Here is a 26,982-nt window from a genome sequence, read left to right as displayed (position 1 = left end):
ATAAGTAAATAAAGGCTTTAAATACGAGTGTCTTCACAGTCTGTGTCTGAGAAGAGGTCCAGCAGTGTTATTTAATGTTTTTCAGCAGCGATGTACGGGCATTGACCACCGCTTTAAAGGCGTCTTCGCTGCCGGGGGCAACGCATTTGTCCGGGTGCAGCATCACCGCCAGCTTCCTGTACGCCTTATTCACTTCCTCCCTGCAAAGAGAGAAGTAGAACTCAGCAAGAGAGCATCCGAAACCGCTGCTTTGGACAGACGCCTGCGTGCGTGAATGAAGCACAGACACAACGGGAACAGAAACTAGGAAAACTGCTTCTGAGGAAAACTCTGGAGTGGGTTCTTATTGATGAAAAAAAAAAAAAAAAACCAACCCAAAACAAAACAGCGGCACAGCAGGGCATTACAACAAATCCCCTCCTGACCTTTGACCTGAGTCCACGGACTCACCGTGTGGCACCGGGTTTGACACCGAGCATATCCCAGGAGTCCTTGCTGTTGCGGATACGTCTGATGGTGTCAGCCTGCTCCTTGGTGAAGCCGACGCTGACCTCTAACACGGGGCGCTTCCCGCCGTTCTCACACATATCTGTGATGGAGGAGAAGAACGACTAAAGAGAGAGAGAGAGAGAGAGACATAAAATCACTGTAAGCAGTTTTGCCTCCGAGTGACATCAAAATACATTTCTCATATTTACTAATTATTCTAAATGGTTTACATTTGTTGTGTAGCATTTAATAATAAAGTATGTTTTGTAATATTTTATATCAGTTGTGCAATTTTTACACATCAATTGCACAACCTCATTTTAGAGTTTAAGGACACAGTTTTTTATATATACAGTGAGGAAAATAAGTATTTGAACGCCCTGCGGTTTTGCAAGTTCTCCCACTTAGAAATCATGGCGAGGTCTGAGATTTTCATCTTAGGTGCATGTCCACTGTGAGAGACATAAAATCCAGAAATCACAATGTATGATTTTTTAATAATTTATTTGTATGTTACTGCTGCAAATAAGTATTTCAACACCTGTGAAAATCAATGTTAATATTTGGTACAGTAGCCTTTGTTTACAATTACAGAGGTCAAATGTTTCCTGTAGTTTTTCACCAGGTTTTCACACACTGCAGCAGGGATTTTGGTCCACTCCTCCATACAGATCTTCTCTAGATCTTTCAGGTTTGGAGTTTCAGCTCCCTCCAAAGATTTCCTATTGAGTATAGGTCTGGAGACTGGCCAGGCCACTCCAGTACCTTGAAATGCTTCTTACAGAGCCCCTCCTTAGTTGCCCTGACTGTGTGTTTGGAGTCATTGTCATGCTGAAGACCCAGCCATGACCCATCTTCAATGCTCTTACTGAGGGAAGGAGACCGTTTGCCAAAATCTCACAATACATGACCCCATCCATCTTCCCTTCAATATGGTGCAGTCGTCCTGTCCCCTTTGCAGAAGAGCACCCCCAGAGTATGATGTTTCCACCCCCATGCTTCACGGTTGGGATGGTTTTCTTGGGGTTGTTCTCATCCTCTAAACATAGTAAGTAGAGTGGATTCCAAAAAGCTCTATTCTGGTCTCATCTGACCACATGACCTTCTCCCATGCCTCCTCTGGATCATCCAGATGGTCACTGGTGAACTTCAAACGGGCCTGGACATGTGCTGGCTTGAGCAGGGGGACCTTGCTGCCCTGCAGGATTTATACCATGACAACATCATGTGTTACTCATGTAATCTTTGTGACTGTGGTCCCAGCTCTCTTCAGGTCAATGACCAGGTCCTCCTGTGTAGTTCTGAGCTTTCTCAGAATCATCCTTACCCCACAAAGTGAGATCTTGCATGGAATCCCAGACCGAGGGAGATTGACAGTCATCTTGTGTTTCTTCCATTTTCTAATAAATAATCATAACAGTTGTTGTCTTCTACCAAGCTGCTTGCCTGTTGTCCTGTAGTCCATCCCAGCCTTGTGCAGGTCTACAGTTTTGTCCCTGGTGTCCTTAGACAGCTCTTTGGTCTTGGCTATGGTGGACAGGTTGAAGTGTGATTGAGTGAGTGTGTTAACAGGTGTCTTTTATACAGGTAACAAGTTCAAACAGGTGCAATTAATACAGGTAAAGAGTGCAGAATAAGAGGGCTTCTTAAAGAAAAATAAACAGGTCTGTGAGAGACAGAATTCTTGCTGGTTGGCAGGTGTTCAAATACTTATTTGCAGCAGTAACATACAAATAAATTATTTTTAAAAAAAATCATACATTTTTTTTTAGATTATGTCTCTCACAGTGGACATGCAACTAAGATGAAAATTTCAGACCCCTCCATGATTTCTAAGTGGGAGAACTTGCAAAACCGCAGGGCGTTCAAATACTTCTTTTCCTCACTGTATGCTGAAATTGTTCTGTCTTTTTTTACTGATGAGACAAAGCAAAGATATGTCAGCATGATTTAATTGATTTATTCAACCTTTTCTTGCTGCTCTGTTTGTTTTCCACTAATATTACTTTACCGACTTAAGTGACCTTTAACCAAGAGAAGATGTAACGGGGCTGATGAAACATGAGGTTTTAATATGGAGAAACCCACTTTAATGATTTCATATTTTGATGACTTATCGATTAATAACAGACCGTGTGACTTTAAATTCATGAGTTATGGTACACGTGAAGACAGAAGCGCTGATGTGCATGTTTACGTACCTGGAACATCTCATTGATGCCCTCGCCGCTCTGCGCCGACGTCTCAAAGTAATGAAAGCCTCGTGACTCCGCCCACAGGCGGCCCTCCCCCTCGTCGACCACCCGTCGCTTTGTCAGGTCCACCTGCACCGACAGACACACGTTTTAACCTGCAGCATGACCACAGGGGCGATAGAGGTCATGTGATCAATACAGCGTTCAGAGTGTGCGACCTTGTTGGCGCAGACGATGAACACGATGCTGTCCATGTTGGCCTGAGAGCCCATTTCCTGTTTCATCTCCCCCAGCCAGCTGTCGAGGGAATCGAAACTCTCACGGAGTCCCACATCGTAGACCAACAGCACCCCCTGGCTGTCCTTATAGAACTCATTACGCACCTGAAAACAACAACAAACTCACTCATTCGGGTTTGGCAAAGACCCCGCCCCCATCTGTAACATTGATCACAGTGTTATTAGTTATTTATTTATTATTTAGTGAGTGGGCAGCACAGTGGCTTAGTGACTAGCACTGTTGCCTCACAGTGAGAAGGTCATGGGTTTGATTCTCACCTGTGGCCTTTCTGTGTGAGGTTTGCGTGTTTGCCTCGTGTTTGCGTGGGTTCTCTCCGGGTGCTCCGGCTTCCTCCCGGAGGAAGGAATCCAAAGACACGCAGGTTAGGTGGACTGGAAACTTTAAAGTCTGTGTATGTGCGTGCAGGTGTGAATGCATTTGTTTGTCTGTATGTGTCCCTGCGACAGACTGACGTCCTGTCCAGGGTGAACCCCACCTCATGCTCTATGACTGCTGGGATAGGCTTCAGCGGCCCGTGACCCTTAATTGGAGTAAACGGTTGAAGATGTGTGTGTGTGTATTTAATGAGTGAATCATCCTCAGACTCTTCAAACGTGGAAATAATACGTATATGTTGCGAACATGACGAGCGAAGCTCTTCAGCATCTCACCATGTCATTTATACTCAACAAAAATATAAACGCAACACTTTTGGTTTTGCTCCCATTTTGTATGAGATGAACTCAAAGATCTAAAACTTTTTCCACATACACAATATCACCATTTCCCTCAAATATTGTTCACAAACCAGTCTAAATCTGTGATAGTGAGCACTTCTCCTTTGCTGAGATAATCCATCCCACCTCACAGGTGTGCCATATCAAGATGCTGATTAGACACCATGATTAGTGCACAGGTGTGCCTTAGACTGTCCACAATAAAAGGCCACTCTGAAAGGTGCAGTTTTGTTTTATTGGGGGGGATACCAGTCAGTATCTGGTGTGACCACCATTTGCCTCATGCAGTGCATCACATCTCCTTCACATCATCCGTGAAGAGAACACCTCTCCAACGTGCCAAACACCAGCAAATGTGAGCATTTGCCCACTCAAGTCGGTTACGACGACGAACTGGAGTCAGGTCGAGACCCCGATGAGGACGACAAGCATGCAGATGAGCTTCCCTGAGACGGTTTCTGACAGTTTGTGTAGAAATTCTTTGGTTATGCAAACCAATTGTTTCAGCAGCTGTCCGAGTGGCTGGTCTCAGACGATCTTGGAGGTGAACATGCTGGATGTGGAGGTCCTGGGCTGGTGTGGTTACACGTGGTCTGCGGTTGTGAGGCTGGTTGGATGTACTGCCAAATTCTCTGAAACGCCTTTGTAGACGGCTTATGGTAGAGAAATGAACATTCAATACACGAGCAACAGCTCTGGTTGACATTCTTGCTGTCAGCATACCAATTGCACGCTCCCTCAAATCGTGCGACATCTGTGGCATTGTGCTGTGTGATAAAACTGCACCTTTCAGAGTGGCCTTTTATTGTGGGCAGTCTAAGGCACACCTGTGCACTAATCATGGTGTCTAATCAGCATCTTGATATGGCACACTTGTGAGGTGGGATGGATTATCTCAGCAAAGGAGAAGTGCTCACTATCACAGATTTTGACTGGTTTGTGAACAATATTTGAGGGAAATGGTGATATTGTGTATGTGGAAAAAGTTTTAGATCTTTGAGTTCATCTCATACAAAATGGGAGCAAAACCAAAAGTGTTGCGTTTATATTTTTGTTGAGTGTAGGTCCTTCAGACTTTTTGGAATAAATGTTTCGGGGGAGCATGAGCATGGCTAAAACCTCTCAGCTTCTCTGGGGGGGGAGACAGAATCAGAATTGTCTTTATTGTCATTGTAATTTACATTGCAACGGGATTTGAGTGCAACTCCAAAAGGTGCTTTTCCGAGGTGCGAGTAATTGTTAACCAAATAAAAGATAATGAAATTTAACAAAATAAATTATTTATATATATGTACAACTAAAATAAAATGTGGACAAAATGTAAAATATCAAAAGAGAATTATGTACAACTGTGGAATATTTCATGGGGAAATATTGCACATGGGTACAGATATTGCACAAGAAACTTTGAAAAGTACAGATTAATGTGATTTTATTGTTCAATGCAGTGATCGCTCTGAGGAGGAAGCTGTCCCTGAGTCTGTTTGTCCCGATGGCGGCCACATCAACCAATGCGCCGTCTACTCCTGTTTATAATGTCTATGTTCGTCTACCGTAGGTTTGTGGCTTTTTACGACAACGGTTTGTGAGTTTTTCTCCACTAGGGACATGGGCGCAATTTGGTGGGGGATAGGGGGGACATGTCCCCCCCACCTTTTCAACCAGGGGGTTAGAATATGGTATGCCCCCCCCCCACCACCACCTTCTGACATATATGTGTGTACTTGAAACATGCTATGTCAGTCTTATGTGCAAACCATGTCAGTCTTATGTGCAAAACCATGTCAGAATAGTATCTTTGTTTCTGCAAGTTTGCATTTTTAGCAGCACTGACTTGTTTCCAACACCTGTTTCTTGTTTGTCACATTTGGAATTTTCTGGGGCTGCATTTGCCCAGATTTGAAAACAAAATAGTTGCCTCTAGGGACTAGTGTCTACACATAAGTATCAATGGACCATATGCTAATTTACTAAATTCTGAAATCAGAAAAGCTATCTGGGACCTCAGAAAGCCCACCTGCAATTATTGCCTGATCTCCAAAATCAGTCTATGCAAGCGACATTATGTTCAGTATGAGTGTTGTCATTAGTGCCACTTCGAAAATTAAATTCATGATTAGTAATTTATCCTAAACTTATGATCTGTTGTTTTTTTCAAACTTATGCAAAAACAAATCTTGAGAAAAAAAAAATACAGTATGCGATAATAAAGAGCCTGTTCTTTCATATTTATGAATACATTTTACCACATTGCAATTGTTTTTTTGTTTTTTATGAAAACTCAACCTATCATTCTTTTTGAGTTCTACACATGTGGTGATACCTTATTTACACCACAATGTTAATAAAATCAATGCTGGCTATTCTCAGAATAAAGTACTTATATCCACAGTTTCAAATTGCATAAGTCAAATGGTGTCCACTTTATGGTCTTCTCAAAACATTTAAATTACTGTTCTGGATGCTCAGAATGCATCTGACCTTATCTAGAAACCGTTGGCTTCTGGGGGCCTAAAGCGGCCCCCAGACCCCCGGCCTATGGGCTTCAGCCCTGCAGGCCTCGCACTTTGTCCTCCCCAATTTCTAGTTCTAAATTGCGCCCTTCACTGGGGAGATTTTTTTGTGTGATTTCCAGTTTGTGCCTTCATGTACCATAGAGATTTTTTATTTCTTTTAATGTATGATTCATGAGTTTAAAGTGTAGAATTTTCAAAATTTTAATATAACAAGACTCAATTTTTGTTTTGTTTTTTGATGTCCTAAAAAATTTTAAAGCATGTAAAAGCTGAAAGGGTGATACACAGAACTGCATATGGTGTTTATTACATGGAAAACCATACAAATGCATTGGGACTTTTGTTTTTTTCCACTGAGGTTGACTATCCGGTTGATACAATGAGTTTAGATGAGTTTTACTGCATCTCAATGTCACATTTTTCTACACATTTTGGGGGGAGTAGCATGCCCTTCACCTTCATGTAAAGCATAAACATTTTGATAATAAATTAAGTTCATGGACTCCAGCACCCACACCCCATGACTCAACTGGAATAAGTGGGTTAAAAAAAAAAATCAATGATTGATTGAATGAATTAAGGGCACTGAATTGGAGTGGGAGTGGATTGGGCCATCAAAACTGCTTATGGAAACAAAGTAATTAATGTCAATTGGGCAGGAATCTGCACCTAAAGATTTTTTTTAATGATTTTATGATCATTTAATGTATTATTTTCATTACTTGAGTAATATAACAATTTACCAACATGATATTCTAAAAACTTGTCATTTACATCACAATATTTTATTGAGGTTACGTTTCTAATATTAAAAAAATATACTGGTACAGTATGCACCGCTGGATGTTACGCTACCAAAAATAAGAAAATAAAAAAATAAATAAAAAAAAGCCCAGTCTTTCCTGGTAATCTGTCTTTTACAGTAGGTAATATAGTGCTGGATTTAGCAATCATGCAGTAAAATAAATAAAATTACAAATTTCAAGTCATTTTTAGTAACAAAAGTGTAACCTTAAATCTATGAATGCAACAAAACATCTGACAGTAAAATATGAGGTTTATATTTCATGTGACTTGATGTTATATAGGTCATAAATAATTTTTAAAACTTTAAAAATACATTATCGAATGAACACAACTTACATACATACAGTAGCTTTATTCAACTCAAAGCTTTATTGTCAATTGTTCATCGAGGGAGCAGAGTTTTTCCTCTTCGTCTTACCGTGAGAAGGTGTATAAATGTGAACTTTCTTTTTTTCATGAAGCGTTTTTTAAATGGATTAACATTTAGTTTGTCGTGCTGGATGAAGTTCCTCGCTTTTGATGTACTTTCACTGTTACGCGCTCAACCCAGACCGCCTTCAATATTTTGTCAATTCTAATTTTATTTGATTTTACGCAAATTACGTTATATCATAAAACATCATTCTGCACAGATTTAAAATAATCTTTGGCAGCGTCGCTATTCGGCGCACATCCCATCCGTGAAATCTTAACCAAATCGTATAAAACGTCAACTTTTGTAATTAGCTTCGTCACATATTCTCAACTCACATACACAAGTCACGTTTGTAAAAATAAAAGCCTCATCGACGGGGACCGCGCTCAAATATGCATGGATTGAAGCGATGTAACGTTAGTTTTAAGAACCTTAACAAACACGGGGACAAAGTTTATACACGACTAAGACGCACTGTTTTGTTCCGTAATGGGACGTTTCAGCTATACAGTACGACTGCAGCGACGACATTTCTAACGTGCAGACTTTGAAAAACACCATGTTATTCGGTGTCTTCTTAAAATACTCCCACACTTGAGAACACCGTGGACAAGCTTTTATTTATTTATTTTTATCTCTGTTTTAGCTGCTTGATCGTCAGTCAACGCTCTTACTACAGGCAGCCATCTTGTGGCACATCGACAATACGTAAATCGACGTATTTACGTCAGCGTACGTCGCTGACGTAAATACGCCACAACGTCGCCCCACCCCGTCTGAAATTCTTCGCGCCCATTCCGTGACGTCACAAAGACGAAAAGAGACGACGACAACAGAGCAGTGCACTGTGAGGGGCTTTATGACTTGTGAGCCAAACGTTAGCTAGCCTTTGTGCTTTTGTCTCAACAGCAGCTGTTTGTAAGAAGGTTGACCTGAACATTTGCTCACTTTTTAGCTGGATTGTGTGGCTTTAACTTTACAAGTTAGACTTTAGTATTTGTGACCTGGGCTGTGAAATATTTGATCATGAGCAACATGTTTGGTGTTTACACCAAATCATCTGATAGGAAAGTCTGGATTATGTGCACCTTCATCTACCTTGTATTTTTTACTTCAGCTCTGGCAGAGGACACAGGTAAGAACTTATGCGGTTACATAATTGTTTTTTTTTCTCTGTGTGCTTCTTACCCTGTGTGTTGCTACACAATGCTGCTGGAACCTCAGTTTTCCTGAGGGAATCTTCCCAAGGGATGAATTGGGCAGCACAGTCTCATTTGAGGGCGGGCGCTAAAGGGGTAACATATGCTGCATATGATGTAATTTTTCTATTTCTGGGCACAGAAACACCGCACTTTCTGAGTTGTTGGCAAATTACACACAAAATGAAAATGCAAAGAAAAAGTGACGATGCAGTGGAAAGTGGACATGTGTTATGGTTTGTTTATGACCCAGAGCTCAAATGTGTAATCGATTAACTCGATTAGTTGTTTCAGCTCTACTCCGGTCAGGCTCGGATTTGAACCGAGGATCCTCTGGTCTCAAGCCCAATGCTCAGCCACTCCATCACCATCATCTCCCCTATTTTTGGTGGCTGTATTTGGACTTGAGCGCAAAACAAACATAAAGTGAATAATTGATCTGTTACTTTATTGTTCAACTAAATTCCATCTCCCCATGGGTTTAAGGCTCTCAAGAGTGGTGCTTTCAAACAACACAACTGGAGTTTTATTTATTGAATAAATTAGCAGTTTTGGAACATGGGTTTTAAACGTAACAGACCAGTGTCGCAGAGTGAAAGGTCCCCCCCTAAAAATTGGTCCGCCCCTGCCTCCACTGCGCGTGCGTCATGTTGGAGTCTCTTGTCAGAGACAGCGTCTCTTCACCCAAAGTGATCAAAGGTAATAATGGGATTACTAGCTATCAGATGACAAGGTAAAACCTCTTAAATCATTCTAAATTCAGTATTAAGCAGAAAGGAGGTGATAATCTGACGCTTTGAAACAACAGAGGCACAGTGAACGCAGCAGGAGCAGCTCGTCACGGCTGCTGCGCTCTGATCACCTCCTCCGTCTTTTATTATGAAATAAATCTGAATTTATGTGGAAATGATTGTTGTAGAAAAGCTTCAGATATCTGTCGCTGAGGTAGATGATGACTGGAGTGCAGTTTTAAGCAGAAACGAGACAATAATCAGTGAAATACTGCAGACCCTGCGAAATGACGCATCTGCAGAGAAGGAATTAATTAATTTTATCACGTGCCCATCAAATCAGAAGTAAATTCAGATAAATTAGTTGAAGTGATTTCTGTTTATTTTTACCAAAATAATACTTAGGTGCTGTGTGTCACAAATTCGGTGGGGTTTGGTGGCCCCCTTTTCAGATAAAAACTCAAAAAAGAAAAATTCCAAGATAATTATGTCGTGTGTTATCACAGTTATTTAATCAATATAGAGAAAATCATTTTATATTTTTTCCTGCACATAGGAGTTGTTCTGTTTTTACTGACCAATAATGTTGGCTTGTGTAACGGTGACCCCTTTTCATGAAATGACCCAAATGGGCATGAGCGATATGACCTCAAATTAATATCACTGTATTTTTCACTTTTTGAAATGTAAAGGTATTGTATCAATGTATAACTCTTTTTGTTGTTTGCTTTTTTCAAGTTTTGGAAGGAGTGCAATGTTCTTTCCTGTAATGTAAATAAAAAATATTTTTGATAACATATTCATTATAATATGTACATGGATGGCAGCAGCCCCCCCCAAATAACCCTGAACTGGAATGAGTGGGGTGGGGAGGGGAGGGGGCGGTGAGTGATGTCATAAAGTCCAGTACAATACAGCAGTGCACTGTGAGTGGCTTTATGACCTGTGAGCAAGAAATTTGCATGAGCTCTTTGCTCAACACCCACTTTGTCTCAGGAGATCAACCACAACATGTTTTTGCACAATATCATTTTCATAGCTTGATTGTGTGGATTCTTGAAATACTTGATCAGGAGAAGCATGTGTGGTGTTTACACCAAGTTAGCTGACAGTAAAATCTGGATAATGTGTGCCTTCATCTACTTTGTATTTATGAATTCAGTCCTCACAGAGGACACAGGTAAAAGCATTTTCAGCTAAATCATATATATATATATATATATATATATATATATATATATATATATATATATATATATATATATATATATATATATATATATATAATGAATATAATTATACTAATGTTAATTTTAACATATTAAGTACACTCAGGTGGACAAACCCCAAATTGCATCTGCATGATTGCAAATGGGCTAAATTGAAAATCTGTGCTATTTTTTGCACTTGATAGGCACTGTCCTCATTATGACCTGTTTTTAACCAAGTATGCAGTTGTATTTGTGAGTGCAGTGGTGTTTGTGCACACTTTACCTCACACAAACCTTTAGTAAATCAGGTTCCAAATACGACATCATGCAAATGTCCCAAACTGATGTGAAATCAGTTGGATGTAAATGTAAATTATTTGTAGAAATACTGTAGCTGGGCAGGTGTGTTATTGCAAGGGAATTTTATATATAGTAATGTGGACATGGAAGAGTATGCAAATTGCAGTGTTTGTGTGTGTGTGGTGGTGGGGCAGGGGGTTCCAGCCATACTGCTGATCAGTCCAGTCTCATTCTCCATTTTCACTCCACATTTGTAATGGTGTCACGAAAAGTGATTTAATTAGTTTGTGAAATTATTTTGTGACTGTATCACAAAATTTGGGTGACACAGTGGGCCCTTGTGGTTCGGGTTAGAGTTAAAAATAATGACTGAAACTTGACCGTGTCATGAAAATGTGACACATTTCATGATACTGCCACAAAATGTGTTACATTTTCATGATGCTGTCAGGTAGGCTGGACATAATACACCTGTTAAACAGAGCCACATGACACAATGACACAGACGTCATTCACCCCAGCAGCTCTGGTCTGAGATGAGCAATAAAAAGCAGCAAGAAATCACACATAAGAATCATTTAAACAAAACAAAGCTGCTCCACATTTGAAAACAAAGTCTGTTGTCCTTTCTTTTTTTCATAAAATATCCACTGACAACATTGTGCATTACACAGCTGCCCATTACGTTCACCACCGAATCTGTTTTTAACCCCTCCAGCCGCTCTGTTTAAAAAAAAAACAGCTAAGGAGAAAATAAAAATGGACCAAAAATGCATAAATAAATAAACTACCACAAAAATAAGGCCAAGAAAGAAACTTGGCCTTATTTTTGTGGTATTTCATGTTCATGTTCGATTAGAACATGAACTTAAAGGCTACTTTATGCGTTAGCCTTGTTTTTAGCTAGCTAACTGGCTCTCTGACCACCCATACTGCTGATGTAGCTACACGCTAGCTAGCAGGCCACAGTGTCAAACAACACGCCCACTATTGCAAACTACAAATCTGATTGGCTTTCCAATGTGACAGTCTAACTACATTATGCCCCATACCAGCAGAGGCTTTGGATAAGTTTTGTTTTTATTACAATTTCTTTACAAAAAAAGGGTTCATTTGAAGAAAGTCAAAGTGAGCCAGAACTTTCTGACTTCTCTGTCCTGAGTGTTGGGAAATGTTCATTATTCAGTATCTGTTCTCTGCAGCCAAAGGAGGGTAATATGACAGTTTGACACCATGCAAGCAAGCCTTGCTAATTGAGACAACAACCATGCTGCAGTAGAGTTCATTAGCCGCAGTCACATTAGTGTACAGATCACATGGCTGAACCTGGTGCCTTTCCTATTAAACTGGCTTTGTACACTTTTTTAAAAATAGTTTTTCTTCTTCTTTTTCAGTGTTAGAGAACATGGGTCCCCATCAGCTGGAGCTATTAGTGGACATGCTGACCATCAGTGAGTGTGAGAACCTCCTGGCTATCCTCTCAAATCCAGAGGAAGACATCATCCAGAGGATTAATAAACTCTCAGCTGAAAATAATCCTCTTGGTTTATCATCTCGAGGCAAGAGGGACATCTCATCGGCTGTGGGTGCTTCAACATCTACAACTACAAATCCACCCACCAGCCAGCATCGAACCAAGAGAAGTGCTTCTTCTGTGGATAACGGTACATTATATTTGCCAAAAGCTCACATCACCCTGAATCCTTTTAGACTTTAGACCAAAATATTCAGAACCAAGGAATAGTTTGTAGGAGATAATTAATTTTACACGCAAAAAGTGGACGTACTATTACATACTTGGGTTATGTTTTCCATCCTTTAAATAAGAAAAACAGTTGCTGAGTTAAGCTAATATCACTGTAACCACATAAGTAACATGTCTCATACAGTAAATTCATCCTCTTATCCAACTTATGGTGACATTATAAATGCCCATGAAGCTTTTAAATGTTGTGGTTTATATATATATATATATATATACACACCAAACTGATAACTTGGTGACCATTTTTAAATTATGTACAACACTTTGGTCGACTATAGTCATTTTAAACGTGCTTTAGAAATAAAGGTTGAGTTGAACTGGTATTATACCATGCCTGCTCTTGCACATGTATATTAGCAAAGCACTGCCTGAGCTGTTAGCATGATGGCTAGCTTAAAATTTATGTTTTCCTACCAGCTGATGTGCATATATAGAAATTCCAACTTCTAGCCTTGAACTCTCTGTCTGGCTGGAATTTTCACTCAAACATTTGTGAGTAAATTGAGGAACCGGAGATATCTTTCTTGACATCACAGTCACGGGAGCCGCGTTTGCGACTAGTGAGGCAACAATGTTATTAATGTTGAAAATACATGACTGCTATATATAATATTTTCACATTCCATGTGCAGTTAGTTACATTTCCAGCACCACACATCAGCAAAAAAAAAAAAGTCAGTAGCGAATTCAATTAGCCCAAAAGATAATGTTAGCCTAGCTCTACTGTGATAGGCTAAGTAGTCGATCCATATGTGTCTCTGAGGAAATCGCATGACTTCACTTTTTCTGGAAGTAGGGGATTTTATGTCTGGGTTTTCCAAGCTTCTAAGGGTTGTGAACACAGTATATGTCAAGATATGGAGGAGAAATTGTGCCACATCAAAACTACTGTGGCAACCATGAGCAAATTGGGAAAAGCCAAAAACAACTACTTTTATTGCTCATAATCTGGGCTTTTATGAAGGTTGATCTTGGGGTAATTTTGCAATGTTTGTCATCTGACTACACTAATGAATATGGCCTAAATATATGTTTATTCTGGCTTCATCATTAAAAAAAAAAATATGCTGGAGCAAATGACACCATCCTCAAGCCGCGCCCAACAATTTGGGCTGGCCTGTGATTGTGTTAGATTTGTGCTGCAAGAGTTTTTACTTTTTCATGCTTGTGGGAAACTCAGATTTCAAACAAATGCATAATAAGTCTTGTCTTTGGTTCTCCTCTGTCATCCATAACTAAGGTGGGTAAAGTTCACAAATTTCTGCCTATTCATACTTTATATATATAAAGAATTGAAGAAAATTCTGCTAAATTACAGAAGCAAAATATGAGCTGTCAAGGGGCATGAATGAATTTCTTTTTCACATGTGCAGTACAGTGTGGACTGATTGACATGTTTTGTGTTTACTAGATCCTGAAATCGAGTGCCGGGTGACCCTAACAGAATGGCTGCTGAGGTATGGTGAGCAGATTTACTTCGCCAGGCTTTCTCGTGCCCTGCACCACATCGGGAGAACAGACATCGCATACGGTAAGACACAGCTTGAAACATACAGAGCAAATAAGGTTGGTTTTCTGTGACATTAAAATAGAATACTCTGTTTAAAATAGAATACTTTTTATAGCGCTTCTAATTCAGTGCTTTCAAATTACAACAGGATCACGTTGTGCGCACAGTGCAGTGTTTTTGATAACAGCAAATCTTGTTGAGCAAACATCACAGCAAGTCCCTTGGCAAAAGCAAATTGGAACAAAGCCTCATTTGGGAGCACTGCGGCGTATTTTCAAAAATTGGTTTATTTCGGTCAAGAAGAGCTCCTGAAGAGTTTAACAGCGGTGTGTAATTGCTTCATTACTCTGAGATCCAATTAAATTGGAACTTCAAAAGTGGAATATTTTGCGGTCCAGCATGCATGCAGCTCCACAGTCGAGCCGCGTTAGATAGGAGGAGGTGTAAATGATCTGACAGCGGACTCAGTGGAGCTGACACCAGCCTCAGAACAAACCATATCAGGAGCTTTGGAAAAAAAAAAAAAAAAAAGACAAGGAGACCATAGTATGGATGAATGATAAGACATCGAGATGGAGGGAGTTGAGGCTTTGATGAAAAAGACTTAAAAAATAAAAGTATGCAAAATGCAGCAATTATTGTCGACTTGATTGCGGTTTTGAAGAGTTGGGCTCATACACACCAAGCATGGTTTTGTTTGTGTTGGTCTACTGCCAGAAGTAATTACACTCAAGGAAATAAAACAACAATTATATTTGCATTGACAAACTACTACAGAAACAAATTCATTCACTTTTGGCACTGAGAGAACAAATTCATTCACTTTTGGCACTGAGAGAATCTGTCTGATTGTTCTTGTTATAGAAGTGGGGAAGAACATTAACGAGGATAAGATCCAGGCCCTGAAGCGCTACGTGGAAGACTATCACAGATTTGTGAGCTCTCGCGAGATCCCAAAGGCAAAGGAAGAGAAGAAGGAGCACCAGCATGGGAAACTGAAGATGTTTAAAAGAGAAGGTATAGTCACTGTAACCGTGTGTGTGTCTGTGTGTGAACAAAATAACTAAACAATGGCATGATGGATTTTCACCAAACTTGGTTGGGATATTACCTGGGTTGGTGTCTGCAGATCATTAACTTTTGGTACAAATTGGTCAAGGTAAAAGTAAAAAAATAGCTTAAAAAACATGTTTAACATAATATGTCAGCTGCCAGTGTGGCTCAAGATTTGATCAAAAGCTCATTTTGTTCAGTAAAATATTTGTGATCAATTCACAAAGAAGTTATAATATGAAGTCATATACAGTAACAAAAATACATACACTTTAATCAACTGTGAGTGGTACCTTCAAGCAAACTGTACGTATTACTGACAGTAAGTATTCAGAATTCCTAATATAAACATATCTCAGTGTGTAGCATATGCATCCATGGAAATATAGACTGGAATGGATGTGCGCGCCTCAATCTATTAGTGTCGCTCAGGACAGGAAGGCGCCATTACTAAGGGTGGAGATGTGCAGACCATCAATAATAAACTGACCACTTTTTTGCACTAGCGTCACTATTTCTTAACAGATTTTAATAAATGTAGGCTTATTTTAAAGCCATTTGAAAGCTCTTTCCAATGAACCTATGCATGTGTGGGTGAAAAAAAAAACTTATGTAAAATGCAGAAATTTGGGGAAATTATGACAAACTGTGCTGCTTTTCTCTCTCTACTGTCGCTATTTGTTACCAGATTTTAATAAAAGTAGGCTTGTTTTAAAGTGCTTTAATTGCTCTTTCTAATGAACCCATACATGCCTGGGTAGAAAAAAAATGTTTTATGTAAAGTGTGGAAATTTGGGGAAAAATATGCCATTCTGTTCATTTACTGTGATGTTTTTTTTCCTGTCATCATAATTCTCGATGGATTTTTATAAATGAAGTCTTGTAAGTTGTATTCAAGCTGATTAAAAGCTCTAACGAACCCATACATACCTGGATAAAAAAATCCTTATGTATTAAAATATAAATCTGAAGTATGCTTTGTCATTGTGCTCATTTACCTTGCTGCTTTTTCCACTTCCATTGCTAGTCTTTTAATGACAACAACATATATATGATTTTTACTAACATTTTATTACAAGTAGATATAAAGCCATTCAGAATTTATGACTTTTGACCCTCAGTCAGGGTAAAAAGTACCTCCTCCATCCCCTCCAACCACACTGTTAAAATTTAAATGCCGCCTGTGACCACCATGTACATATCATATTAAACAACAACTGCAAGTATATATATAGACATAAATATATTTAAACATTTTTGTTTCCTTATTTGTATGCATGTAAACGCAGCTTAATGAAAAGAACTCATGGCGTTGAGTTATAGTCTCAGTATATTGATATTAAATTGCGACATAACTTTAAAATAGACATTTATTTTACATAATTACATTAAGGCTCTTGTACAGTTCATTTTAGTATTGGAGAATTTGTTTTTGTAGTTGGTGCAGTTGATGGTGAAGCACTGGCTGCCTTTTTTCTCCTCATTTCGCTTCTGTTTAACAGGTGCCTTAACTGGCTCAAGTGGCACGCTGCTAGTCACGTGACGTCCATTCCAGTCTCTATTTCCATGTATGCATCAACGCTCTGATGTCTTTCATTTACGAATGAAGTCCTAAATAAAAATACAAGCAAGACAAGGTTTGGGTTAGTTTTGGGAGCGAAGAAGCTAATGTTTTCAACGTCATTCATCTGAATGATGTTGTACATGTGCCGTCTGATCGATTCATAAAATGATCTGTATCAATTGTAGCAAGAAATTTCAACAAATTTGTTATCGTCTATATGTGAAGCAATTTGAGAATTTATAGCCTCGCCGCTAGCTATCTCCCCACACAGTAGCAGCGATGGAAAACTATTGATTAACAAAAAATTACAATGAAATCGAGCAAGGGGTTCCTGAGATATTAGGCGCACGCACTAACAAATCCAAACCTCTGGGGGGCTAGAGTAATAATTTGAATCCTGGCTCCTAGAGTTATGTTTTTCTGAGCTGTTCCACAGTAGCACAGCCCCTAACATTTGCATAATGGCAGTTGTTTGATTCCAATTTAACCTTCTGGGAAAGAAGTTGGATGATAACAGGTGAAAGAAGGTAAAACAAAATCCACAATTCCCACTACGGATTCCGTCTTTTTCCACAAATAAAAGTAACAAATGTCAGTAAAAGCACCTATGTCACATTCTGTATAGGTATTACCACTCTACATTGTCAGTGCTGCAAAACAGTAGTGCTGATGGAAAACAAGGTCCCGGAATGCTTCAAAACAGGTTTCGAACATTGTTCAAGAGCCCGTATCAAATGGAAGACATCACTAACGGTGCTAAAAGAGACCTCAATTCATCAGCAGATGATCTGAAACAAGTACTTTTTGAATTTCATATTTAAAGGCTACAATCAGCACAGTGTGCATGTGCACTAGCATGCACATGACACTGATATCCAAATTTTTAGAAATTGCGTGCTTCAGAAACATGTGCTCTTTGTTACGCATTGTGTCGTGCTGCAAGCATGAATGGGCTCCATTTTCCTACTGCACCTGAAGTAAATGCTACAGCATTGAACGTATTTACCTTAGATTTATTCCTAGATTCAGTCAAAGACGTATTTAGCCACTTCTGATTTAAATTAAGATCCTTTCCCTTTACAATTCACGCGTCCTCTGTAGTTCCTATGTCAGGGTCGTATACGCTGACCCAGTAGCACATCATAAAAACTCGAGCCAATCAGCAATTTCAAACATCATTTTCATTCTCGGTGATTACATTTATCTTAGAGGTTTATGGCTGTAGATCAGTGTTACTTGTTTTAAATACAGTATCATCTTTAAAACCATGTGTAGACTCAAACCTAACGCTGTTCCTTCACTTTGATTGTCGCATATTAAATTGAATCAAGGTGCTATTGCAATGGTTGATATCAATTAATTTTTTTTATTGATGTAGTCTCACTTAGAAGTCATGCAACTACAGTTGAATGGGGCTTTGGAAGAGAAACAAATAACCTGCCAGAGTGGTGCTATTATGCAGCCAATAAATACAGTAAATGTTCATACATTCAATGCCTGGTCACCAGACCGCCAGAATCAGAACATTACAAGCTGCGTCATGCACATTCTTTTAGTTATTTGTTCCTTTGTTGTCATCCACACTGTCAAATGAAATCTGCAGCTATTTTAAGTCTGTTGAATTCTGAACTGACAAAACCATATTTTCTTTGTGTCTGGATTAGTGAGGGACCTGTCATGGCGTGATCTGGATCTGATCATGATGCGGACTCCAAACACCGAGTACCAGAAAGATCCTCTGGATTTGTTTCTGCCACTGCTGTACGGACTGCTGGTGGGGTTTGGAAGTTCCTTGGTCGTAGCCGTCTCCTTCATCTGCTTCATCAGCTACCTCTCCAACAGAAACCAGCTGATCAGCCAGTCCACTTCAACCCCCATTTGGATCCATAATACACAGAATGAGCACATACAGCTGGAAGCTGGTTATGTGAGAGGAATGCTGTGGGTATAGTTTTTATAATAAAATGTTAGAGCTCAATGAAAATAAATAATGTCTGATCACATTTCAGTGTTTCTGGTGTAATTTGAAGGTACACACATCCAAATGGGGGGATGGTGTAGTGTGGCAATCAGTCATTTTTATGTTCAAATCCCTCATCATATTTCCTTATGTAGTGATCCAAATCTGATCGAGATTATAGATTTTGTGGCCATTTAAATGTAATATTGAAAACCCCATTTGATGTATATTTTACATTATATCTTAATCAAATGTCATATTTGAAAGTGAGGTGCAGACTGACACTCACTATCACCTAACAAAGTTTGATCTGGATCTGATCTGGATTGTGGATTTTGTAGACATTTGAATTTAATATTGAAAGGCCCATTTGATGTACATTTTAAATTAAATCAATCAAAAGTGCCTCAATCACTCTTGTGACAATGACATACAAACTGGCACTCTCAATGAATAAACTAAGTTTGATCCGTGTCTGATCCAGATTGGGGATTTAGCAGATATTTGATTCTTTTTAAAACTGAAAAGCACTTTTGATCTATATTTTTGTTTTATATTTTTAGCTTATGAAAAGCCACTTCTAACAGGACTTTGACCTTGAAATTTTTTTCCAGACCCCCCGCCTTTTCAAGCATTTTCCTTATTTTGCCTTTCAGCTACTTTTAATATTAAAAGTTTTCAGCTAGATGACAGTAGGGCTGTACAATATGGACAAATTTTCGGATCTCAATACTGTCATACAAGTTGTCATATAAATTGTCATGTAAATGTCACTTATATACCTGCTGTCCATATTCTTGAGCCGCTTTGGTGGGTAGGGAGAGTTCCCATGGGATAAAAAAGCTTTTCAACCTACCATCCCTGGTTCTCAAGACCAGGCACCTAAGTGGCTCTACTCTCTCTCTCTCTTTTTTTAAAGATATTTAGGTGTACCTTAGTAAACACTAGTAGAATACCACCTTAGATTTGGAATGTATAATAGAAGAATATACCTTACTGAATTTTCATATCAATATGATATGACTATGATTTGACACAAAGTGCAGCAACAGTGAAAATTAAACATTCTTAAAACAGTAATAATACCACACTCATTTTACACTCATCATAAGGTTCGGATACTGTGCCCTCCAAAAGTAATGGAACACTTGGAATTTCACACAATTTGTTTATGCCATTTTAAATACAAGACATACAAAAAATAAAGAATAAAAATTTTTAAAATTATCCTCCTCAAACTGAAAGCAAATCTCTAAAACTTGATAAAACCTGTAAATAATAATCAGTTTTATTGCCAGTTTTCTTCAGACAAGTCAGGGGATGGAAACATGAACATTTCAAGTCAAGTCACTGAATATGTCTCAGACTTTATTTACATCAGTTATGAAGAAACACAAAAGTTTCTTTCACCAAAAAAAATTTATTTGAAATGGCATAAATAAATTAAAATGTGTGAAATACCAAGTGTTCCAGTACTTTTGAGGGCAACTGAGAAACAGTAAGGAGCAGCATCTTACATTTCATATATAGTGCAGCAGATAAGAGAATATTTAGAGTGGAATCCTGTAAATGGTGATACAAACATCAAATTCGGCACAAATTATCCATAGACATGAACTCTTAAAAAAACTGACTGGCCACTTGACTTTTCAATAGGCAGCCAGGTAGGGGTCAACTGAAGAATTACACAAGGGTCAAAATTAAAAGATGCTCCAATCATATAGAAAACTACACCACATTATTTGCCTGATCATAAAGATTCCAAAAAAGGGTATAGTTTGGACAATCTGTGACTGAATGTTACGGAGTTATGAAGTGAAAGCAGGAAGAATGTGACAAAGGTCAGTTTCAGTTTGTATGGGGGTCAAAAGTTAAAGTTGCTCCATTAATTTTGCTCCAGCTGTATTTGTGCTGAATTTGATGCTTGTATCACCATTTGAAGGATTGCTTCAGTTATTTGCTGCACTAATAAGCCAACAACAATAAGCCACCTGAATTAAAGGAGAAATGCTGCTTTTAACAACCTGGACCTTATTTCTGGTATAAAATATGGTTGTTTACTCACCAATATAAGTTTGGTGTGATTAGAAGTCCATAGTTCAAATGACGTGTTCAGTTCAAATCTGGAACAAACATTTTTCTTCTTCTACTAAGGTGGATTAGAAGTTTTTGTGGTACACAGCACACATTACTGGACAGGAGGAACCTAGCAGTCAATGTGACTGATTTGAAAATGCAGCTCTTTCAATCAGACGTGTGGTGCTGTGACATGTCAATCATCTGTCCAATCAGATTTCAGGAGAGTCCAGTGAAACCCCGGCCTCCGCTCTAGCTCCACCCATGCCAAAAATTTGTTTGACATTTTAACATTTCCTGATTCACTGTGACTAAGAATTCGGCACTTCCTGTTTGAGTGTGAGCTTGCCACTGAGTTCCCGGGAGAGTCCGTGGGATCTCGTCTGTCAATCCAGGGAGTGTTTGACATTTGAACATTTCCTGTTTTACTGTGGATTTGAAATGTGACACTTCCTGTTTAGGACAGCCTGTACCATGAGTGAGCTTTGCGCCGCTGCGCGACGCTTCTCTCGTATAAAGTCATTAAAATGCGTTGTTACATCATATAAAATTTTACATGCTCAGAAATATTTGGACACTGACAAAACATGTTCTATTAGTGCCTTGGAGTTTAAAAACAAAGAATATGTGAAGACTTGTAAGCTTTCATTTGAGAAAAAATCCACATCAAATCTCACAAAAACTTGGAATTACTGGAGTTTGGGGCAACATGTGTTCCATTTATCGAGGTCCTACGTTTTACGTCTCAGTGTGTCACTGTGGACTAGAAACCCTCTACTCATGTTGTTAGTTCAACAGCACCACCTGCTGGCAGGTTCTGTGCAAAACTCCTATATAAATAAATAAATAAATAAAAATAGAGGTGGTACACGTGATGGTTTGTTTGGATGAAGCCACAAAATCAAGACTATTAAAACTAACATGGATTCAGTACCAACAAAAGCACAGAGAGAAAGCTTAGAAAATAAACAAATAAAATATATGGTCGAGATAAAAGGAGCTTCCTGTGACTCACCTCATAGAAGAAAGGATGACCTGCCATGTCGAAAATATTCACTTTGATTTCTCTGTCGCGAACCTGAACTCTGACCACACACACACACACACACACACACACACACACACACACACACACACACACACACACACACAGGTAAACAAGAAAGCATCTGGAGGAGCTGCTTTCAGGCAGCTACTGTCACCACAGATTAATCAGTTGTTCTTAATAATAATAATAATAATTATTATTATTATTATTATTATATTACAGATACTTTAAAATCAGATGTTTTTCCAGACAGCATTTGAAAAACAAAAAATGATTTTTCATATTATACACCACAACAAAAATAGTCTAATTTTGTGGGAGTCATTAGTGGTTGCACGTTAAAATTATTTATTTATTCATGAAAATCTGATATTGTGAGACTGGAAACCTGCTGACAATCAAATGTTTAAAGTAATTTTGCAAGTTTCTGTGTAGGCTCTCAGTTGTCCAGGTGGTTTCCATAGTAGAGAAGGTTGAATCTTCGACTGGACTGGGTTGCTTGACGCAAGGACGTTTCGCTTCAAATCCTCAGCTAAAATTCTTGCTCTGGTTGTCTAACTTCTGTCTTGACTCTTGTAGAGAAGAATAAACAGAAGCCACAAAAGCTGGAGTTTTAAATCTAACCAGACCCCTCCTATTGAGAGGCAGACTGCTATTGGCTAGTGACTAAACAATAGCTCTAATTAGCACCTATTGTGCTCTAATTAGCACCCTCCTAATGACAGGGCAGCTGTCCCTCCTAATGATGGGACGGACGCCTCCTGATGGCTCCCCTGATGACTCTCCTGATGACGTGAATGACTCATTACCATGAACAAAAGACTGAAACTGCTTTGACCTGAGTACCCCATTGTAAACAGGGGACAAAGCGTGTCTCAGACCCCCTCCCCGGTTAAGGCTGGGTTTCAACTGTTTCACATAGAATGCCTCCTTCACCCCTCTCTCAAACCATTTCTTCTCTCTGGCTAAGATTTTAACTTCCTTGTCCTCAAATGGGTGGTTAGTGTCTTTAAGGTGGAGATGAACTGCAGACTGAGGTCCACTGGCACCCTCTCTGCGGTGCTGGTATCCTTTTCTGTAAAGGTTGCTTAGTCTCACCTATGTCATTCATTACATTTATATATTCATTCATTACAGTTTTCCTGACATCTGATAGAATACACTATATTGCTCTGTTTGTAACTAGGGATCATGTTCTTAGGGTGAACTAATTTCTGTCTCAAGGTGTTAACCCATTTAAAGTAAACTGGGATTTTGTGCTGTCTGAAGATCCTCTGTAGTTTTTCCCCTACTCCTGCTAAATAAGGGAGAGACACTCCTCTAATTTTGCAAGGAATAAAAAGCCATACATTCACTAGCTCAGGTCTTTCAAATATAATTATTTGATTCTGTTTATGTTTACCTTTGGGTGTTATAATGTTAAAATATTCAACAGATTAATTGACAATAAAACACGAGTCAGTTACAGCTGGAAGAGCCTGGTTTCCTGGATTAAAGCAACTTAAGATTTATAGGTGAATGAGAAGAAATCAGTGTAGATTTTCATTTATTCATTGATTTAGAAAAATGAAATCAGCTTAAACATCTGCCATTTATTAGCAATGGCAACTTAAATACCACTAACAAGACTGATCTGTTTAAAATATGTTCAAGACTTCTGAGATTGACACTTGGTTTACAACTTAGCTTTGAAACAAGTATCACGTGATACGGTTTAAAATCCTTTCGAACAGATGCAGCGTCTGATTTGAAATGAAAGCTGTGCAGCAATAACAAACTAAAATATATTAAATAAACATTCAGACAAATATGACTGACTAGTGACACTTATTCTATACTCGAGTTTGGCCACAGGGTTGGTGCCTACATTTTGAAACATGCATCATGTCACTAAGTTTCAGATCATTTGTACATATAAAATTGGTTGTTTTTAAATCACAACCCATGACATTTTTAGATAATGGATTCCAGTTGATGGGTTATTAAAATGTTTGTCTCACGCCGCTGAGGCTTTTACTAAACGGCTGCTGTCCGTGGTGCTGAATTTGTTTGCAGGAACGATCAAATCTCCTTTTACACATCAGCTCATGATGTGCTGACCTGAATACTAAACCATATGGAGCCGTTATGCCAAATCATGAAACTTCAACATCTAGGTTGAGTAGGGTGTCTCTGCAGAGCCAGAGGCTGTTCATTTACAGCTGCACGCTTCTTCTACTGACAATTATTAGGCCCGTGAAAGTGAAAGATGGAGAGTTTATCAGATATATTAATGCTTAGCCTGTTTTTGCATGCTAATGTCTATCTCTGTGTCTGTCTCTCAGGAGGCTCTGAGATGAGTCTGAGGAACTACTTCAGTGATGTCCACATAACTTGATGCTCTTCCAGCATTTTGGATCAGCGTTTGTGTGTGTTTGTTTTAAGCTTTTATTTTGCTTTAATATTTTAAGAATAAATCTAAATATCTGCCTCCAGCATTGTCTTTGTTTATCACCTTGTTCAAAACTTTCAAACTGTTCTGTTGTAGATCAAGAGATCACAGTGACCACACCATGTGATTACATTATTGATTTACCTGATTATGATATTATATTGCTACATATTTGGTCCCAATGCATGAAACAAAATTGCTATTTTTTTTGTTAATAAATAATATTTTGGGGTGGAATAAACCTTTAAAAGCTTAACTTTTTTAAAGATTTGGGTACATTTAACCTTTACAGTTATAGGTAGGACCTGAAGTACTACTTTTTGTGCAATATTATGTGTTCCTGAAGACGTACTAACTGATTCAGTTAAATTGTAAGTATATTTGGAGTGAAATCAAATTTGAAAATAGCAAGTCACACTCTTGAATCACAGGTAGGTGGCACGGTTTATAGTCATCAGGATTTTGTTTACTATTAATGTATGTGTTTTTTTTTTTTCGAGGACCACAATGGAAATGAGTGTTTACGCTTTTTTGTGTTATCCTCGGCAATTTTATATCTTGTATGTATGTATTTTATGTACTTGTATTTTATTGCCAAATAAAAATCAAATCAAATCAGTCTCTAAAGAAATGCTCTGAATCAACGTCAGTAGAAGAAGCTGCAGCCACAAACGAACAGCCTCCGGCTCTGCAGACATACACTACTGTCTAGGTTTGGAACATTTTCAAAACGTCTTGGAAGAATCAAAGTATTACTTCCAACTCTGGAATTAATAGTAGTACCCAGCACAGGCAGCAGGGTGCGTACTGTAGCTGCAGTGACTCATATAAGCACAGCTAAGCACAGCTGCGAATAAATCCCTCGGTGCCTCGTTGGCGCAGCAGGCAGCGCGTCAGTCTCATAATCTGAAGGTCGTGAGTTCGAACCTCACACGGGGCAGATGTTTTGTAACAGACAATCGTTTTATGTACTTACTTCGTGACTCCGTAGTCGATACCGATTGTAGCCAAATATTTGGGAACGAATCTTTTCTCACAGTAACGTTTGATGATGCAACTCTGCAGATAAAACAAAAATGTATTTCAGAATGATGGTGGTTAACCTCTTCCATTAATGAAAGCGCATTATACACGCAGAACACCATTTATGACGGTTTCAGAACGAATACCGGATGATAATCTTAAATATAATCCATTAAAAAAACGATTTTAATTGGAGAATTAACATGTGGTTTTGTTGACGGTGTTAACTGCGACACCGCCAAACCAACTCCACACAAATCCACTAATTATGCGTGATTAATATGACTTTAAACAAACTAGACTTGTACGAATTTTAGCGAAATCAGTAATATTTGAAATCACACTGTTATTGATTTGCTCCTACGTGTAGGTTACTTTCAATAACGAAATAATTTTTGAAACTGACATGTTTGCTAAAGGAGTCTGGCGTTCAAATAAAACACCAACGCGTTCACAACATAAATAATAATAATAGTAATAATAATATGAACACGAGTTGGCAAAAATGGGGAAAATATTGTGAAGAAGGTTTAACAAATACAAATGTATTGCTACATTTCTCAAATACTTCTAAATATGTTGTTTTCTAAAAAAATGAACAGCTTACCTTCCCAACTTCGGCATTTCCCAGGCTGATTACCTTCACACGCAGTGACTTCTTGTTGTCTCGTCTTTTCGCTGCCGTTGTTTCCATTTGTTTAACTTATAAAGTGCCGTTTGTTGCGGTGACGAGGTGCAGGTTGCTAACAGCTAACAGCGAAGAGCTCGGCTAACAATGCTAACGAGCCCTCAGCGAAACGGGTCACAAACACAACTGTTTTATCCGATTGATTCATTAACAGGTCTGCGTAGCTCGGATTCGGTGCTAATGTTTTTCGGTTAGACTGCCATCGTAACGCCCAGCACAAAAACAACCACTGCACTAAACCCGCATGCTAACCAGCTGTGGGTATGCTGGCCCCGAAGTGTTCAACAAAACAACACGCTGAGAGTGACGTCACCATGTTTTGCTAATACAATGGTGTAGTCCAGGAATTTGCACTACATACAGTAGTGTTCAGAATAATAGTAGTGCTATGTGACTAAAAAGATGAATCCAGGTTTTGAGTATATTACTTATTGTTACATGGGAAACAAGGTACCAGTAGATTCTCACAAATCCAACAAGACCTTCATTCATGATATGCACACTGTTAAGGCTATGAAATTGGGCTATTAGTAAAAAAAAAAAAAAAAAGTAGAAAAGGGGGTGTTCACAATAATAGTAGCATCTGCTGTTGATGCTACAAACTCAAAACTATTATGTTCAAACTGCTTTTTTAGAAATCCTGTGAATCACTGAACTGGTATTTAGTTGTATAACCACAGTTTTTCATGATTTCTTCACATCTGCAAGGCATTAATTTTGTTGGTTTGGAACCAAGATTTTGCTGGTTTACTAGTGTGCTTGGGGTCATTGTCTTGTTGAAACACCCATTTCAAGGGCATGTCCTCTTCAGCATAAGGCAACATGACCTCTTCAAGTATTTTGACATATCCAAACTGAGAAACATGCCCATATCACGATGCTTGCACCACCATGCTTCACTGTCTTCACTGTGAACTGTGGCTTGAATTCAGAGTTTGGGGGTCGTCTCACAAACTGTCTGCGGCCCTTGGACCCAAAAGAACAA

At 38.8% G+C, this 26,982-nt stretch overlaps 1 protein-coding gene and 1 non-coding gene across 2 annotated transcripts; one reads left to right on the top strand and one right to left on the bottom strand.

Moving 5' to 3' along the window:
* dnajc27 (DnaJ (Hsp40) homolog, subfamily C, member 27) lies at positions 1 to 26,251 on the bottom strand. The gene is made up of 7 exons (XM_034178844.1): positions 25,917 to 26,251; positions 25,263 to 25,345; positions 21,823 to 21,892; positions 2,903 to 3,067; positions 2,691 to 2,813; positions 451 to 611; positions 1 to 200 (listed from the first exon to the last, which is right to left on the bottom strand). The coding sequence occupies exons 1-7, from the start codon at positions 26,001 to 26,003 to the stop codon at positions 68 to 70; spliced, it is 822 nt and encodes a 273-aa protein (XP_034034735.1). The 5' UTR covers positions 26,004 to 26,251; the 3' UTR covers positions 1 to 67.
* On the top strand, positions 25,154 to 25,226 carry trnam-cau. The gene has a single exon. It is a non-coding gene; the product is annotated as a tRNA-Met (tRNA).
* Positions 26,252 to 26,982: the final 731 nt, after the last annotated feature.

This window comes from Thalassophryne amazonica, chromosome 1 (assembly GCF_902500255.1).
Source record: "Thalassophryne amazonica chromosome 1, fThaAma1.1, whole genome shotgun sequence".
Lineage (NCBI taxonomy): Eukaryota > Metazoa > Chordata > Actinopteri > Batrachoidiformes > Batrachoididae > Thalassophryne > Thalassophryne amazonica.
This window is presented reverse-complemented; position numbering and strand designations above follow the sequence as displayed.